Here is an 18,496-nt window from a genome sequence, read left to right on the forward strand (position 1 = left end):
ATAATGGATTTGTAATGGCAGCTAGTGCCCCAGGTCTGTATCTGTGTGTTTATGTTCTGCACACTGAAGCCAGCTCCCTGCTGTAGAGACGGCCCATTCCTGGTCCATATGGATTCAGATAGAAACTGAACAACAAAGAGAAGAACAATGGTTTGTGTACTAAAACCGCGTTCATTCACCATAAAAAAAAACCCCAAACATTCTGTAAGGCTGCCCTACATTACGATCATTATTAAATTCTTTAACTAATTACTTCAAAATTATTTGAGACCCTAATTGACAATAAATGTATTTAGCACCTTGCAGGCCTCTGAGGGTCTCAGAGCATTTTTTTAATTAAGCCACGTATTCCCACTCTTGAGATAGATATTCCTGCTGTAGACATATTACAGAAGTGGATGTTGAGGCAGGGAAATAAATGACTAATGCCAGTTCACACAGAAATTCTATGACAGTGACAAAGAGACTGCACGTCTTGATTCATTGTCCAAGGATGGCTTATAAAGCATGAAATCATTGAAGACCATGTTTAAAGACACGTTCTCCAAAATTTTGTTTACACTCTGTATAATTTCTAGTTGTCTTTGTCAAACAAATGAAAAAGAGTACTGCTACTGGGGTTTTAAAGCATACTTCTTACATACAGGTTTGTTATCATTGAAATAGACAATTTATTCCTCGACAGCAGACCCCCAGGAAAAATAAGCAGAGGACAAACGTGCCGTTCTGGGAGCAACAAAAGCATAATCCCACAATTAGTGCTTTTGAAAAGTTATGTGCGACATAAACAGTTTGAAAGCAAACACGTTCAAGGCCAAATGCCCTCAGTGGTTAAAGACACAGTTCTGCAAGCAATGGCATCAAGAGCAACATCATGCTTGCAGCAGAGAGCGGGATTCGGAGTTTGGAAATGGGAAAGCTTCAATGAGCAGAGCAGCCTGCACGTATTTCCCCCTCCCTTTGAAAGCCCCTTGTGCTTTCATAGCCCTTTCATCAATAGGTGACTTTCTTATTAAAGGTAATCACGTTTTCCTGTTATATCTAAATGTCCATTGATTTAAAGCACTTTCTTGAATTAATTAAGTCAAAGGTTTGTTGTTTTTTTCTATTTCCTAATGACGTCTCTTTTTGTTGTTGTAGGAACAACAGCGCTTTATTTATTTCTTCTGATGCATCCTTCCATCATCAGTAACCTCCCTAGCCCAAAAACTTTTGAAGAAGTCCAGTTCTTCAATGGAAACAACTACCACAAGGGAATCGACTGGTAAGGAGAATAACGAAAAAGAAGTGTTCATTATTAATACATGGCAAATCACAATGGAACAATTACAAAAGCATGTATGACATTGACATAATTACTGGATGAATTCTATGCTTGGCATTATCGGACAGAAAGAGAAACTAATTTGCAATGATGGGACATTTAATCAAGTCCTTAATTTTGTTTAGATAGTACAGTAACAATTTTCTTAGTTTTGAATACAATAGCCAGCTCAGTTACGTCTGTCTTCATGCTGAATAACATCTCTGTCTTTTCATAACTGTATCTATACTAAATTATAGTCTTCTTTTTCAAAAGCACCTTTTAATGAAGATTCAATTTATCTCTTCGTGAGAAAAAAAAACGTACCGTAAAGCATTTCAGCTGGTATTCCTATCACAAATTTAAATATTGCTTTTACTATTTTTGCTTAAGAAAATTATTTTTGTAAGATTTCCATTTCCACACGGAACAGCAGTTCTTATCCTTGTCTGAAAACTGAAATGTAACACAAGCATCACACTACACAGAAACAGATTAATCTTGAGCAGTTTTCCTTGCCCCCGTACAGCATGCAGAGAGTGGAACAAATGAGACTGACTGATAAAAGCAGCCTGTCCCCACAATTACAAGAGCAGCTTCTTGGCTCAAGTTGTCACAAAAAAATAAAGGGAAAGAAATGCTTGGTGCTTGTTTTTCTATACTGTGTAAAAAAAGAGATCAGCTGTGTCTATCTTAGACTACATGCTGTAATACACTTGGAAGGAGCAGTGATGAGGAGACGCCTCCTCTGCAGCCCTTTGCACAACCTGTGGAGGAAGAAGGTGGACTCTCAGAGACCTCTTCTGCCACGCTTCACCGAAACTCCCTGCAGGTTCAAAAGTCAGTAGGGTCCTGTGTGCAGGGTGAGGCTCCACATACTTCATTTCCATAGTAAGGACATGAAAAACTGTCTCACCAAAACTGGAAGTTCCCAAATGCCTAGGAAAACTAAAGGGATGCAAAAAATATCTCCCAAACAACTTAGAATCATAGAACAATTAAGTCTGGAAAAGACCTCCAAGATGATCAAGGTCTAACTGTCAGACCAACGCTACCATGCCTGTTAAACCATGTCCTGAAGTGCCACATCTACATGTTTTTTGAATGCTTCCAGGGGTGGAGACTCCACCACTGCCCTGGGCAGCCTGTGCCAATGCTCTATCACTCTTAGAGTAAAGAAATTTTTCCTAACTTCAACTTTTGCCTCATCTGAATTCTTCACCATTTCAGTTGAACCTTCTGCTTTAATTATTTCTACTTCCAAGCAGTTCTAGTTGGAAAAGACCATTCAAAGCCAAAATTCAAACCTTGCATTCTGAATACGTCTAAAGGGAAAGCTTTGCCAGTTCCGGAATGAAATACTTCAAAAATGTTAAAATTAAATGGTTCATATTTTGAAGCAATTCCAATTTTTTTCTGCAGCTAAAACTGAACTCACTCCAAATTGATGAAAGATAGCCTTTTGACATTCAACTTATTAGCAAAAAAACCCATCCGTCAAAGGAAAAATCTAATTACCTGACTTCATGGAGGTTTTAGCTTTTACCAGCACCATGTAGGAGCCAAGATGTGTTCCCTCTATTTCAGTTCGTGAGTGAGCTGAGAAATTCAATTTTGCTTCCTGAGCATTATGTCTCAAAATTCATCTTTTCAACTACCACGAAATGGGCAGCACAGGGACATGACCCTTTTGTGATACTGCTAATTCTAACAAGTTTCTTCACCTCCCAGGTACATGGATTTCTTCCCCACTCCTTCCAACATCACCACCGACCTACTCTTTGAGAAAAGTGCCAACTACTTCCACTCTGAGGAAGCCCCGAAGCGAGCTGCTTCCCTCATCCCCAAGGCCAAGATCATCACCATCCTCATTGACCCATCTGATCGGGCGTATTCCTGGTACCAGGTACAGACCTTGCCCTCAATAAACAGACCGTGAAATCAATGACAGGGGGTGATGGCCAACATCAGTGGGAATTTGTGTCCTTGAGCAAGAATGGGATTTATTGCAAAGCATTTGCACTGTGTCGAAGCGGAAGGGTGCTGAATGCCAGCTTTTGCGGTTGGCACCTGTGACACTAGTGTCATAAATGATGAAACTTCTCAGCTTAGAGCTGCCACCAGCTGTAAACAAACAGTTTAATCTCAATTACAGCTGACACTGCATAGAAGAAAAGCAGTGCTTCTCTCCCAGAGAGATATAAGGGGGAAAATGAGCACGGCCTAGCTAGAAAATCAGAGTTCTCAATGCTGAGAATCTGGCACCTCATCCCATCCTCCAGTGTGTAAGCTAAACAGTATGCGGTGGTGTACAAATATATGCAGTGTCTTATAACATTTCCAAGGAGTTCAGAAGAGCTGTGTCTGGAGAGGGTTTTTTTTTTCTCTCTTTGGATACTAAAGAAAGCCTGTAGTTTAGAGGAAACTCTAGGATACTCTTTCTTGCCTTTAACTGAGACTACATCTTTCCCATACAAAGTCTGCACTCTTTAAAAAAACTATTTTTAAACAGACATTTAAGCATGCATTTAAAATATGGTGTAGTCATACAGATAAAGGAAATACTAAAAACAGTGTTAAATCAGACAGAAATTAATGATGTTGCAATAGGCACGAAATTTACCATTTCTGATTCTGTTATTATGAGTTCTTCAAGGAATAAAAAATGGCCTAGGGCTGCATTTTGCACCCTTTTTAATATCTCATGTGCACTTTTACAACTGCTGACGTGAGAGGAAAGCAGTACAAAAAAAATGTGCTTATTTTGACAGAATTTAGCCTTTCAGCACCCCCTCACCTGTCCCAGGAAGGTCTTTGAGTAGATGGTGGCCCCATGCTGATTCCTTGCTTGCTCTGCTCCTACTCGGCAGAAGCAGCACTGGGTGGGGAGCCAAGGGGCTCCTGCGGGCTGCAGCCAGCCTGGCCATGCCAGCTCATCCCTCCCAGCAGCTATCAGAAGGCTTATGCCTTCATCTTCAGCATTCTCGTGACCTGTCTAAATCTCTCTCTTTAGCATCAGCGATCCCATGAGGACCCCACTGCCCTGAAATTCAATTTTTATGAAGTCATTACATCCAGCCACTGGGCGCCCTCGGAGATAAGGACGCTCCAGAAGAGATGCCTGACACCGGGATGGTATGCTGTCCATATTGAAAGATGGTTAACTCATTACCCTGCTTCACAGGTAATTTCCAACCTGCTGTTTCACCAAGCTCATTGACCCTCAGGAAGTCTCAAAATGACTATGGCCTCATCATCAGAGGTGATGCAATGTTTCGCACTGGAACTCTTCACTGTTAGGAAATCCAGATTTGACAAGATCAGAATATCGAGCAGAAGCCTGTTGACTTTTCTGTCTTCTGATGGAAAAGATGCTATGAACTGTAGCCACATGAGCTTGCTGGGAGACTTTGGGATTTCCTTCCAGGATCAGCCAAGGTTGTCAGGGCTTCTGGGTCCCAAGAAACAAGCAGCTGCAGCATGAGACACTATGGGAAGGTTTGACAAATTCATTTAGAAAATGCCAGGGCTTTTTCTATAAAGAAATGTCATGCTGCTTCCCACTCACTCCCTTTCATAGAAAATTTCACATTTTTTTTTTTAATCCTGATATGGAATTAGCCTTTCTTAATGTCAGAGCAGAAATTCCTTCTTTTGTCCCATCTTCCTTCAGATGTTCTATTGAATTGCCTTTTATAATCATTCCCAAGCAAATTTTACATGAACACATAGACCTAAAGAATATTCCCACTACTATAAAAGAAGTGTTTATAGATACAAAGATAAAGCAAACATTTCGATACTACAAAATACATGCATGGGCACTCTTTACCTATGGGTATAGTCCACAGCATAGTTTATAGGTCTACCTACTGTAAGAAAAAGTTGTAAGAGGTACTTAATGAGCCTAATGAACATGTATCTCCAGAGACTGCTCTATATGGGATAGAATTTTGCTGAAAGGAAGCAGAACTGAGCATTGCCTGTTTAGTCAGGGACCTGGAAAAAAAAAGGAAGAAAAACCAAAAAAAACATAGAAGCTCTTTTTGCAGTCCTCTCTCTTCTTTTTGTACAGTCTCAGCTGTACTACAAAGAAGAGAAGCAGGTCAATCCCATTTCCAAGAGAAAGGAAAAAGTCTCAGTTAGTCATTTACTTTCTTCTTTTATGTATGGCCTTTCTCTCTATCATAAATGGGGAAGGATGCCAAAATCATCTGAGCAGTATTGCCCTAAGAGCAAACAGGACCTATCTCATCGGCCACCATCTCCCATATTTTTCCTCTGAAGGACAAGAGGCTGTTCTGGCAAATTGCTAGCAGGCAAAGAGTGCTGAACATCCCATGCCCTGTTACCCACGCTCCTTCTCCATCCTCACCCAGGGCTGCTGCCCCCTCTCGTGAATATTTTTCCCCTTCTTCTGCTGTAGCAGAGTGCAAGCGCAGCCCTCTTATTAAACATTCAGAGACACATTGACATATTTCTTGTAAAACCTGTAACCACTCATGTCTCGTAGTTACAGTGATTAATTTTACAAGATACACAACAAAATGCACTCATTCTTAATAAGGTGCACACAGGGAGTGCACTCACGGTGCTTACTGATGGGCATTCAGTAATGTGCATTCACTCAGTCTGTGCACTCCAAAACTTAATAATTCATAATAAGCCCTCACAATAAATATAAAGCACGTCTGCCCAGAATAGTTATTAGTAATGCTGCTTGGTACTCCAGTAGACTCTTGACACATTGTCTTAATATTTCCTTGTGAAGGTCAATGTACCTTTACATCACATCAATCTTTAATTAAAAACACGACAAAAAAAAACCCTCTTTGCTAACAATTTTACAAGCCTACATGATTGATAGGCTGGTGGTAAGCTGAAAAAGAACTTCTAAAAGAAGTTCATCCATATGATTGTTAGTAGCATTGTACAAAGTCACGTGCTAACTTAGGTCTGTGTTGTCACAGAAGGGAAAGAAAGCCATTCTTTCGTTAACCTTAGTCCTATTTCTAAATAGCTATCGTATTTACCCCTACAGTTGCTTATTATTGATGGACAGCAGCTAAGAAGTGACCCAGCTACTGTGATGGATGAAGTGCAGAAGTTTCTTGGAGTCTCTCCTCACTATAATTACTCTGAAGCTCTAACGTGAGTCTGTTCTTTTATTATTTGCCTTATGGGATCATGGTGTACAACCCCTTCTACAAAGATCATTTGATTATTAACTACAAACAAACAAAAAGACATCACAATAACGATAACTTTTCAAAGCTTGGAGTGTTCTTATAGTCATATTTAACACCCATCCAGTTTTCCCTTAAATCACACATAGAATACACTACCGAATTTAATTACACAACTGTGTATTTCCACATGAAAACTGTACTTTGCAGAATATGCAGAACAAATGACTGCTCAGTATTTTCTATTAGATGCAGAACAAAAGCCTAGAGCCATGTAAAAAAGTCTGCTCAGTTTGAGTGTTTGATCAGAGGTGCCCAGGGTTTCTTTTCTCAGGGCATCTAGTTTTGCTCTCATTGATGCACTGTGTAAAACATACTTTCCGTTGATGTGGGTTGTGCAGTTAAGAGCTCAGCACACATTTGCACATTAGACTGTTGAACTTTATGACAGTCTCCAGAAGCTGAAGACAGCTTATGCGTGAAAACTTTGGCTTCAATGTTTTTATCACATTCATATAGGAATCCTATGAAAGAGATCGAGTTAGAAGCACTCAGTATCATAAGATCCATCAGATCACTTGGTTTCTTTGATAGTTTGGTCTTAACAATATAATTTCTTAATTCCATTTTCTTCTATGTTTGAGCCATTCTGGCAAGCTTTTACCTGGCGGTAACCAGAGACACAGCACAGAAGAATTCAGTCGATACACCCTAAATTTGTTAAAATTATCAGCTACTTACAGTAGATCCCTAACCTGGAAGTGCCAGACTCAAGCACAGAGCCTGGAGCACAGGGAGGAGCTCATATTTGCCTATGAAGCACAAAACCCTCAGACCTTGCAGCCTGACTGTTCTTGGCCTGCGGTGTCAGTGCCAAAACTGCAGGAGCTCTGCAGGAGCCCAAATCAAGGTCCCTTACACTTAGGGAAAGCCTTTTGATTGACTTCCCACAGCCTTCGGTTCCAATCTAACAAAGGCAGCTATCATGAGCCTGGATCACATTTCTCAGTTTTGCTACGCAGAGGGTGAGATTTTCTCTGTGAAAGCGGATTAATGGACTGTGTGGCACTCTCTCTTTGACATTTCTTAGTTCCCCGAGGGAAGACAGAGCCTTGCAGGGGCGGGAGCGGGCTGAATTTCCCTCCTCTCTTAGTCCAATAGAAAATTGTAAGAAGGTTTTTCACTGAGCTTCTCCGTATGAGGAGCATCATCTCATTACGGCCAGAAGCGCTGGGCTGGAAGAGCCCTGGGACATCCGTAGGCTGAGAAGCCAGGCATTGCGTTTTTTCCAAGTCAGTGTGCAAGCAGAGAGGATGAGCCTGCATGTGGGGTGGGAAGCAGAAAAGCCTGTACCTCACCTTCCCTGCAGGCTGGTACTAGAGAAACTGTGGGAAAAAAGGGACCATCTATTCCACAATGCCTCCTCTCTGCTTATGGTTATTGTTTCCTCCACTTGGAGGGTTATGGTTACTTCGATATAAAGTGAGAGTAGAGTGCTTGTTGTTCTTTGGGTCTTAAGAATATTGCTCTGCAGAAACATTTTTCTAGAGGAAAAAATTTGGATATCAGAATGTAATTTTTTAAGTCATTGGTTTCTGAAGCGGATAAATGGAGGAGGAGTTTGAATACACAGCTGAACTACTGATGTTTAAACAACGGCTGCCACACATCTGCAGTGCCTTCTGCTGGGTTTTTAAAATTACACACCCACATACATATATCATCCTTTCTGTAACTAAATTAAAGTCAGCGGAGTCACACATCAGGAAAAAAATTTGGCTCCTCATATTTGTTTGGACAGAAAAATGGATTATAAACAGATCTATAAAATTACACAATCACTGTTTAGAGGCATCAAGAATGCAAATATGCTGTGGAAGCACGCATTTCTCTACGGATTTAGGATGGAAGAGAAAAATGCATTAAACAATGTAGTTGCGTTATGGTAGGACTGCCAGAGCGAAAAAGATTGCATAGGTTCGTTCCTTGTCATTACTGCCTAATAACTGTATACCACACATTTTTAAAGTTGTCACAAAGCAGCCTGAGGATCCAGTCCTGCAAACACTAGCGAGCAACATGTTCGTCAACCTGAATTATTACATGAATGTCTTATAGGAGAGTAAACTGAGCCATGGAAAGAGAGCAGAGGGGAAACAGAGGCAGGGCTCAGGCATCTGGAAAGAACCACACATAGCACCAGGTTAGTAAGAGCCACAGCTGAGACAGGCAACTAGTTTGTTGCTTCTTGTACGTGCTGCTAAAGAGGACCAATATTCAGACTAGATATCAGGAAGACATTCTTTTGTGATGAGAGTGGTGGAACGCTGGCACAGCTTGCCCACAGAGCTGGTAGATGCCCCATTCCTGGAAACATCTGAGGTCAAGTTGGACAGGGGGTTTGAGCAACCTGATCCAGTAGGAGATGTCCCTGCATATTGCAGCTGTTTGGACTAGATGACCTTTAACGGTCTCTTCCAACTCAAACCATTCCATAATTTTATGACCTAGACATTTTATTAGAGAAAAGAAAGGGGGGGAAAAATCAACTAACATTGCTAGGCATTTACATATGGTGCCATCAATACAAAGACATTAAGATCCCTGCAATAAGTACAAGGGAAGGGAAACTGATCAGTGGTCATCATGAAGCTCCCACTACAGCACTAAAGATACGTTTCCCACTTCTCCCCCAACCACTCATTTTCACAAGGAGCGACCAAGGGTTAGAATTTTAAAGTATCTGAACTTAATGAACAGAAACTTAGGGCACACAGAACAGAAGTTACAAGAGACCTTTCCTTCTAATCGGCCCTGCTGAAGCTCCAGTGACCGCTAGGAATATGTATTTCATGCCCTACATCCTCAGATGACTCACAGTCTGCGATAGCGTGGGTCAGTGGTTCCCTTCTCCCTTTGTTTTTCTCAGCAAGGGAGGGAGGCAGGACAGAACTCTGCTTTGGCAAAGGATGGCCAAAATGCTGCTTGTTGCAGCCCAGCTCACCATGCCACACTTTGCTTGCAGAAGCAGCTCCACATCCAGCCTCACAGGGACAAATTCCTTTGTTTTTCCTCATGTGACCAACAAAAGGGAAAGAAAAAGACAAGATTAGGGAAACATGCTTAAGTAAATGCTTTGTCTTCTCATGGTGGCATGCCCTTCCCTGACTCTAGCATCGGGTACTGACTTCCCAAAAGGTGGGATGGGGGTACAGGCGTCCAGGTTCAGCCTTGCGTCTCCACAGATTTACTCTGCAAGGGAAGAAATGATACCCAGGCCTAGAGAAGAATTTTCTGCTGACTGCTCAAAAAAGCTCACTTGTGACTTTAGCCTTAAAGCTATCACTATTTTTAAATAAACACTCCTATTCTGCCCAATTATGTTTTCAGGAGTCCTGTGAGTTTCATAATACCTGAATGCAACAGGTTGAATTCAGCCTGAGCTGTCTTACCCTCATTACCCCTACCCAAATTTGCACATTTACTTAATAATGTTCGCTATGATCCTTCTGAGGCAGAAATATTGTTTGGGGCACAGTTCTACTGTTTTCCTTTTACCCAGCACACCATATTGCTCCTTCTCTTGGGAAATTAGTGCAAGCTGGCTAAGGCACTTCACTATGCAACAAGCACATGGAAAAGGCCAAAGTAGAAACGAATCTATCATCAATATATCCATTTAATAGATGATTTATTTATTTTTAATTGATGTAGCTACTGAGACAATTTAGGAAACAAGGGTCAGAACTGCAATAATAGGCTGGGCAAGACAAAAAAAATGTGAAGGAGGTTCACCCTTCTCCAGAAACCAGTTCACTTACATAAAGCAGCAAATTGCAGTTGCACTCGTGTCGTGTAGCTAGACCCAGGGCAAAAAGGTAGTCTGTAACTAATTAACTCTGTGTTCCAGCCAATTATACTTCATCCATTTCAAATGTCTGCTGAATAGCAGAAATGTGAGCCTTTTCAATGTTTTATGCATGCTGCAAGTCCCATAGCAATAAATTCAAAACTGAACACTGCGTGTTGTTCATTCCTTAGTGAGGATGTGTTTTAAAGTCTTAATCTAAAATTCCTACATCTTTGAATTTTTGACATCAAAATCAAATTGCATATTTCAGATAAGACCGTTAAGACAGTGTTTATACTATAATGCCATCTTTGGAATGAAAATGATATGGAGCAACCAGCTTCTCAGGTGCAGTTAAATTATAAACAATCAACCAGTTGTTCTTTCAGTAGACCTGAAAGCTGCTTATTTCACCCAAAAAACAATATACAACACTTAAATCTTATATTTCTCATTGTTTTATAATCATGCAACAATCACAACCTCTTCCGTATGAAAAGACTTAGGGGTTGAGCCTATGCCTGTTGGAAAGAGCAACTCAATCCCTTTCCCCTTTTCAACCACTCTCAGCCTGGCACTGCTGACCTACAATAGCATTGGCTCCAACTGGCCACACGGAGAGGTTTCCTTGAGCACAGTTGGTGATGTCCTCGAGAATACAGCACATCTAATTCCAGGAAAAGAACTGATCAGTAATTTTTTTTCAACAAAACATTCTTTGTTCAAATGTCAGTTGATCAAAATATTAGCATCCCACAAGGATACATGGAACAGTTCGACATGAATAAAACCTCTGACCAGAACGAGACAATAAAATACAATTCACAGTCTGGGGCGTAAGATCCTTGAAACTAAGGCTCAGGATTTTGACTGGCATCCTACAGATCAATGGTTAAAACTTGTGTCCTCTGTGATGGACAAGTAGAATAAAAATTAGCTAGCACAGGTAAAGCACCGTGTGAAAACTTTATTGTCTTTAGCCATTCCAAAGGCAAATTGGTGGAAAAAAAAAATTCCCAGAGCTTTCATAAGAGAGGAAAGATATTTCCCATTCTGTCCCTAGTATTTCAGTCATCTAGAGAAATGTGTGCAATAATAATTGTTGGCTAATACTGATATCTTAGTAGCTGAGAGACTCTTCTGTAGCAAGGTCTATCAAAAAGTATAATCCTCTCTAGGTTTGACCCTCAGAAAGGATTTTGGTGCCAGTTATTGGAAGGGGGGAGAACGAAGTGCCTGGGAAAAAGCAAAGGTCGAAAATACCCACCAATGGACCAAGAGGTAAGGACTTCCCAGAGAGTTAACATTTTTTAATATCGAGCCTATGTTTGACTCCTAAAATAAACACGCTGAATTCTTTTCTATTATTATTTTAACTGCCTTGATATTTTTAAAATTAGAAACTTTTAATGAGCTTTGAATGACAGGAGACTAATTGTTCCCTCTTATGAGCCCCTCTCTGGGAGAAGTGCATAGCTCCCAGACGGGAGCACAAGCCAAAATCTGCTGTCGAATGAGTTTTCCTTGTCTAACTGGTGGTTTTTTCATCCTTCTCAGTCTCGAGCGTTTCTATCAAGCTACTACAGAGACCACAACGTGGAGTTGTCCAAGCTGCTGCACAGGCTAGGGCAGCCCCTGCCCTCCTGGCTGAGACAGGAGCTGCAGAAGGTCAGGTAGCAGGCAAGGGCGGGGGACCCAAAAAAGGACTATTTCCTTCACCGTCAAACCCCTTGCTTCTCCGACTCACTTGTGATCGTCAGTAGAGGACCTCATGAACAACACTCTTTCTATTAAAAAAAAAAAAGAAAATGAACACAGAAGAATAAAAAAACCCAAACCCAACAACTGTTTATATGCACGCACTGACAGTTATTAGCATCGGCCCTTTTTGTCAGCTTCCAGGAAATAATATGGAGCTACGTGGCATTACTCTTTATCCAGATCAGGATTCGTGCATAGCCTAGTTCCTCTGTTCACCAGGAAGTACCAGAAACTGTGTGTAGGACGGATTGACTTCAGCGTACATGACAAATTGCAGTCTGTCAGGACACAAGCAAAGGATGGGAACATCTCTCGCTGGACTGTGAGGTGGGTCATCCACTGGGGTTTCTTCCATGTTTGTTTTCACTGGGGTTTGTCCCAATCCTGCAAGTCTCCTACCATTTTATAGGGGGATATTTAGGACTTTGCAGCTGGCATCCCAAGTGGTTGTGATCTATGTAGTATTAACGCACCATCATTGCTTCCTCAACAGAAAAAGGTGGGCTAAATTCTCACCTAACCTGTTTCCTGATGACAGTTGTGCTCTTTCTTCTATTGGGTTTCTTCTCCCCTTCACAACAAGATATATCCTGCTTTACTGGAGTCAAAGAGATTGCTGAGGTGCAAGGCAGCATGGTTGCCATCCTCCTAGATCTCAGTGAAATCCATCACCTGACTCTTGGATGTGGTTACTACGCCACCTCGATAAGGTTTTTCATCACATCTGTTGGGTTCCTACAGCAGCTGTGACACAGCTCTGTGATGTGAAATCATATCAAATATTTTGTCATAACACCATAGGGCTCCTTAAAACACCATCAGAACCTTTTAAAATCTAAGCAGACCATGCAAGCAGTGTACTGACTATAATCTAATATTGACATTTTTGTTTCTATGTCGAAAACAATGTTTTTGCTCTGAAGCCTTCAAAGTAAGAGACTGGGTTTATCATTTAGGCTCTCAGTCTGCAAGCTATTACAGAAAAGAAAATTAAAAAAACATTTAATAATAAAATAATAAAATAATAATAATAATAATATTAATAATAAACATTTAATGGCCAAAGTATTTGTTAAGACTTTGAAAAAACACTAGTCTGTTGACGAATAAAGTCCTTCTGTAGACTTTAATGGAGTTGAAAAGGCAAGCATAACCACTATGTATCATGTATATATATGATGCATATCATTTTATACCTGCATATCTACCTACTGTAGATATAGAACAGACATATGCTTATTTTAAATACATGCTATATGTGCCTATAGGTAACTGAAGGGATGGTTTACCAAAAAATGATATTACAAACTGTGCTTTCTCTTGAATCAGTGTGGGCAAGGTCGATAGGTCTGGGAAAAAACTCTCTGGTAAAAATTTAAGCTGAGCACATGAATATCATTTAGGAATCTTAGCTTTGTAAAACACTTTTTCTCAAGAAAACAAAGCTGGCAAAGCTTTGCTACATGTTCTTTATGCAGCACATAATGGAGTAGGTTTTAGTTTTCAAACTTCCCCTTCTTAGTTCCTAGGCACAAGCCATTCCAGGTGGTGCAGAGGCTTTGTGCTTCTTCCTCCCTATGAATTTGATCCTTACATCCTAGTTCAGGAGACAGAACTGGACATTGGAGTCGCACCATGTATTCAGACTAGCGAGAGCCGGCCTCAGGGAGTACTAATCAGTACACACCATAGGCTGTGGTAGCCAAAGGCACTTAAATGAACAAATATAGGCTTCAAGCTTGTTGATACATGTAGATATCTACCTTAGTATTCCCAAACTCCTAAGTCATGAGACTGACCACCAAGATCATGACATCAGCTTATTTTGGATTAACAAGTCCAGTGCTTCCCAGAGCTATCCTGGTGCCACCCACCCTGCTCCCAGCAGGTGACTCTTGCTCTAGCACCACCCACCTACTGTAGTGTTACCTAACACGTGGCCTCCATCACTTTCCTCCACCACCGCCCATCTGAACGTGCCTGGCTGCCTCTTCCCTCCAAATTGTCCCAGCCCTTGTCTCAGCCTTGGCACTGCCCTGGTCCAGATCCCTCACCCACGCAAGGAGCTGGCACTGTCCTCCTCCGTTGGGCACACACAGCCCACGGGGTCGCACAGAGGAGAGGCTGAGATGCAGCAAACACCAAGTCCCTGCATGGCTCCTTGTGCTTCTGCATTCCACCTCAGCCTTCGCTCCTTCTGCAGGACGACCCACGTCAGGGATGGGAAAAGGACGAGGGCAGGTACCCCCACCCCAGCACAACGTGCCCAACCCCACCAGCACTGTACCAGCCTGCTCACGCAAGGACGTCCGCGAACATACAGCAAAGCCCAAAAGACAAGCGTTGCCCAGTCTCATATTTGCTTTTAAATATTGAAATGGGATTCATCTCACATAAGTGAGACATCTACCAAATTTTATAGGTGCTGAAGGGAAATAGGGCTTCTAGGAGACTATTCATCTCATCACAAAGCAGACTTAAATGAGTGAGATTAATCTTGCCTCTTCCTCTCTATTGATTGTAAAAGGACAATAGACAACTCGTTCAGAGGAAGAGCTCAGCTGTATAGGTCTAAAATTAGGTGTGCTGAAAAGGAGATGGTATTTTATCTCACAGCTATAGTTGTTGAAGATGAGAGGGAACTGGAAGGGTCTGAGGGAAGATTTTGATTTTGTTTTCTTCCCTAAAATAATTTTTCTAGTTCTTATGTTTTGATCAGGAGGACTCTTCGAAATGAGCTCGGGCAAAGTAAATGACAAATAAAAGAAACCACGTGTGAGGGGAGTTGACTCTTTAGGGGCAGGAGATGTCAGTTGTGTATTTTGCTGCAATTTCACTCTCTTAACTTTTAGTACTGACAGTGCCAAAGATGTCTAGTCTAGGAAGAGTTTTGGATAAGTAATCCTTGGTCAGAGATAACCATCTAAATCAACAATTTGATAAAATCTTAGCTCATAAAATGCATTAGAATTGGCTCACCATAAATTAAAAGATGATTTCATAACTTCTTGATTAAAACCTAAATAAATATGAAATTGGTTTCAGGAGTTTTTCAAGGAAATGAGACAAATACCGTAAAATCTGGAAAATTAGTTCTTATTCTTAGCTTTTCATTAAGAAAAAAAAAAAAAAAAGGAATTAAGGCTTGCTAACTCTGAGCTCTGTAATAGCATTATTTCCCTAAGACACACTGGATATTTTTGTACATCATTATTATTTTTAAAGTTTGAATGGGCATCAAATTTCTGAGAGATCTCATGTTCCATTGAAAACTGACATTTGAATTGACTTCATTATGTGCCATATAACAATGAAATAACAATATTTCAAAGTTTCATTTCTTCCACTCGTAATAGGACCCATCAACACAGAATTTCTCTGGACCATGGGATTATAGAGGAGCTTTTGTGAACTAACTATAAATGATCTCGATTTCTTTTATGCCTTTCATATCACTGACCACATATTTGTTGGGATTCTTAAAGAGCAGCAAAACAAATGCAATAAAAATGAAACCTTTATTCATGGCAAGGTGGCTGTAGCTGGGAAAGATAGTGCTGAACATTATTTCCTATTCATAAGATATAGGATTCATCTCCACAATTCCTTCACATGTTGCAGGCTGTAAATCAATATGAGTTTTACATACCGGAAGGCTGCAGCTGCAGTTCGTTCCCATTCCCCTGGAAATACAGATTCCTGCAAAGGTTTGAAGGAGCCTTAATGCACTGAGGACCTGACCTAGTGCCCGTGGAGACCAGCAGGATTCTTCCTATTAATTCCAGCAGATCCCAGCTGACCCCCAAGAGCCCGTTTCATAATGCATAATCCTTGGGTTTCCATTATCACAAAACCCTATCACTGCTGGAAACCCATCACTAGTTGGACTTCTACTACCAAGTACAATTTCTTCCTCCCGTCTCTCTTGGTCAGTGCTTTGCAATGGTTAGAGCTGTAACATGTCCTCCACCTCCAGCACCCGACAGGGCTGCACCATTTCTGGTCCTGCCATATCACGTGGGTCCCTCTCCTCTCCGTGCTTCTGACTATGAGAAAAAGAAAATGCTATGGGCCATGGCTTCAAGGTCCATCGCAGCATAATTCATGGTTAAAGCAGGACTTCAGCCCTCAGAAAACCGAGGTTGTGTAACAGAGGTTGTCTTTGAGCAAGAAGCAATCAGAATGGAATCCAAAATCTTCTAAATTATGCATTGACCTCCCAAGGTCTAAAAAAAAGTTGCCGGATTAACTGCTTATAGATGTTTTCTAATAAAACAAATTTTCTCTCTGATAGGGAATCAGACCGCCAAGGGTCCCCAAAACAAATTAAGATGGCAGAATTTTAAATTCTTGGGGGAGGAAAAATGTTGCGTAATGAAAGCACTGATGGGTCCGAACTCTCTGATGTGGTAATAAGGCAGTGGGGACATGCCCTGAATAGAAAAGTAGAAGCTGAATATTTGCTCTTCTTCCTTCCCCCTCGTCCTTTTCCTTCCCGTTAGTGTTAAATTTTTAGCCAGTGTAGCACATCTGAAAAGCACACAACGGGCAGAGCCCGTGAGACAGGGGAACATTATTCATCTCCAGAACAATCGGCTGAGAATAAATTGGGTGCAGAGTGCTCATTTCCCCTAAGCTGGGGCCACCTTCAAGTCAGACATCAAGTCCAAACTCCTCGTTTAGTTTCCATCAGTAGCAAATTATGTTTATAATGGGTTTAATATTGATGTTTATAATAGGTGTGTGAACGTGTGACAGCTGTGTAAAACTGGTACAACATAGGTGTATAAATCAGCAGAGACTAAGTGTCTAATTTTATTGCAGTTAAGTAAGATTAAGTTGGCTGCTGGTGTCAGGAGAAGCTCTCTCTGCACACGCAATTTAGCTTTGCTGCTTTAGCTCTTGGATTGTGGTGCTCTCTCTCTTTCTTACCAGTACACAGTCTCTTTGTCAAAGGCCTGAAATCTCATCTGATCACCTCACCGTATTTGTTGTCATCAGTATCAGATCATTAGTCTGTCCATCATTATGTTGGTTCCTAAGTCTCTGCATCAGTCTGACAGGGATTGTTGCATTGGAGATTTTTTTTCTTTATTTAAGTGCATGTTCTTGGGACAGGAATTTCCCTGTCAGACAACAGTTCTGACATTGTCTTTATTTTCTCTTTTCTTTCCAGTTCATCCTTTTAGCGTGACTGCAAAAGCGTGGACCTGTCTACGGATTCGATTCCTCCATCACTATCCTATCTAGAAAAGCTACCAAAAATAATTAAGGATTTGAAAGCAACACAGATTCTGAAATGTTCAGCGCTCCAATGACTGGATAACTTTTATAAGACTCATTATTATTTCTGCAGTATTTCAAAACAAAAGACATCTCCTTGACAGAGCTGAGGAAATACTTCACTGTCTTGCCCAAGCTCTTTTTTCTTTCTTTTTCTTTCCCCTCCTACAAGACGACAGCAAATCCAGTCAGAAAAAACACTTGGTGTTGAAGAAAAAGGAATCAAAATAAATTTTGATCACTCAAAATATTTTTGCTGGGGGGTGGTGGTGAGGGAGGTCAAAGTCTGTATTTGCTGGAATTGTTTTAAATAATTGATGTGCACAGACCTTATTATTTGTTCTTCTCACTGCCGCAGAATAAACACTTCTGATGGTGTATTATAGAGAGAGCTTTTCTTCTTTCCTTAAATCCTCTTTGCCGTTTCCTGAGTCAAAATCTGCTCTCTAATAACCTCTGCCATATATTTCAAGTCATGCACTGACTCAGCTTCTCTTTCCCAGGCAGCTCCTCAAGGCTTTCACCTGCCCTCGACACAGCCACTCCGCCACTGTGGGATTTACAGCGCTGGCTGCACCAGTGCTGGGAATGCCATCGACCTCATCTCCTGCCTCCCTCCTTTTCCTCCTCCACCTCCGGGGCAGGGAACATTAATTCAAACAAGTCTGACACTTAGATGTTTTGTACACTGCATCACGCACATTTATGGGTCTGCCTTTCGAAAGCATTACCTGCCTGCACTCGGTGAGAGGTGGGGACATTCAGACAGCCCAATGTAAGCTCTTTCTCTAATTATCCACCAGCCTTTTGCTCTGCTTGAGGAATCATGAAAGGACCTGATTTCAGCTGATGCAAATTGCCTTGAAGGTGGCTTAAACTGTGGGCTCAGTGTTACAAGATCCTGATTATTTTTTCCCCTAAAATATTGTAATGCTCCTACTTTTTATTATAAAATATTCATTTGCTTTACAGATCTATGTCAGAATGAGGTTAAATCGTATCAGAGTCAAGGATTCTTAGTACAAACCTTACAGAATAGCAAATTATGCCTCGCTAGAGCTTTATCGTTAAGCAAATTAGAGGTGACATTACAGACATCTTAATACCAGTCTT

At 41.1% G+C, this 18,496-nt stretch overlaps 1 protein-coding gene across 2 annotated transcripts in view; it reads left to right on the forward strand.

Annotated features, from left to right (window-relative positions):
* NDST4 (N-deacetylase and N-sulfotransferase 4) overlaps positions 1–17,731 on the forward strand; it is a 152,039-nt gene extending 134,308 nt beyond the window's left edge. For both annotated transcript variants that reach the window (XM_054065802.1, XM_054065801.1), the window contains exons 10-16: positions 1,141–1,264; positions 3,035–3,209; positions 4,317–4,487; positions 6,345–6,454; positions 11,518–11,620; positions 11,897–12,427; positions 17,277–17,731. In XM_054065802.1, the coding sequence (XP_053921777.1) occupies positions 1,141–1,264; positions 3,035–3,209; positions 4,317–4,487; positions 6,345–6,454; positions 11,518–11,620; positions 11,897–12,016 (803 nt within the window). In that variant the 3' untranslated portion in view covers positions 12,017–12,427; positions 17,277–17,731. The remainder of the gene's footprint in view (positions 1–1,140; positions 1,265–3,034; positions 3,210–4,316; positions 4,488–6,344; positions 6,455–11,517; positions 11,621–11,896; positions 12,428–17,276) is intronic.
* Positions 17,732–18,496: the final 765 nt, after the last annotated feature.

The sequence above is a fragment of the Cuculus canorus genome, chromosome 4 (genome assembly GCF_017976375.1).
Source record: "Cuculus canorus isolate bCucCan1 chromosome 4, bCucCan1.pri, whole genome shotgun sequence".
In the NCBI taxonomy this organism is placed as follows: Eukaryota; Metazoa; Chordata; class Aves; order Cuculiformes; family Cuculidae; genus Cuculus; species Cuculus canorus.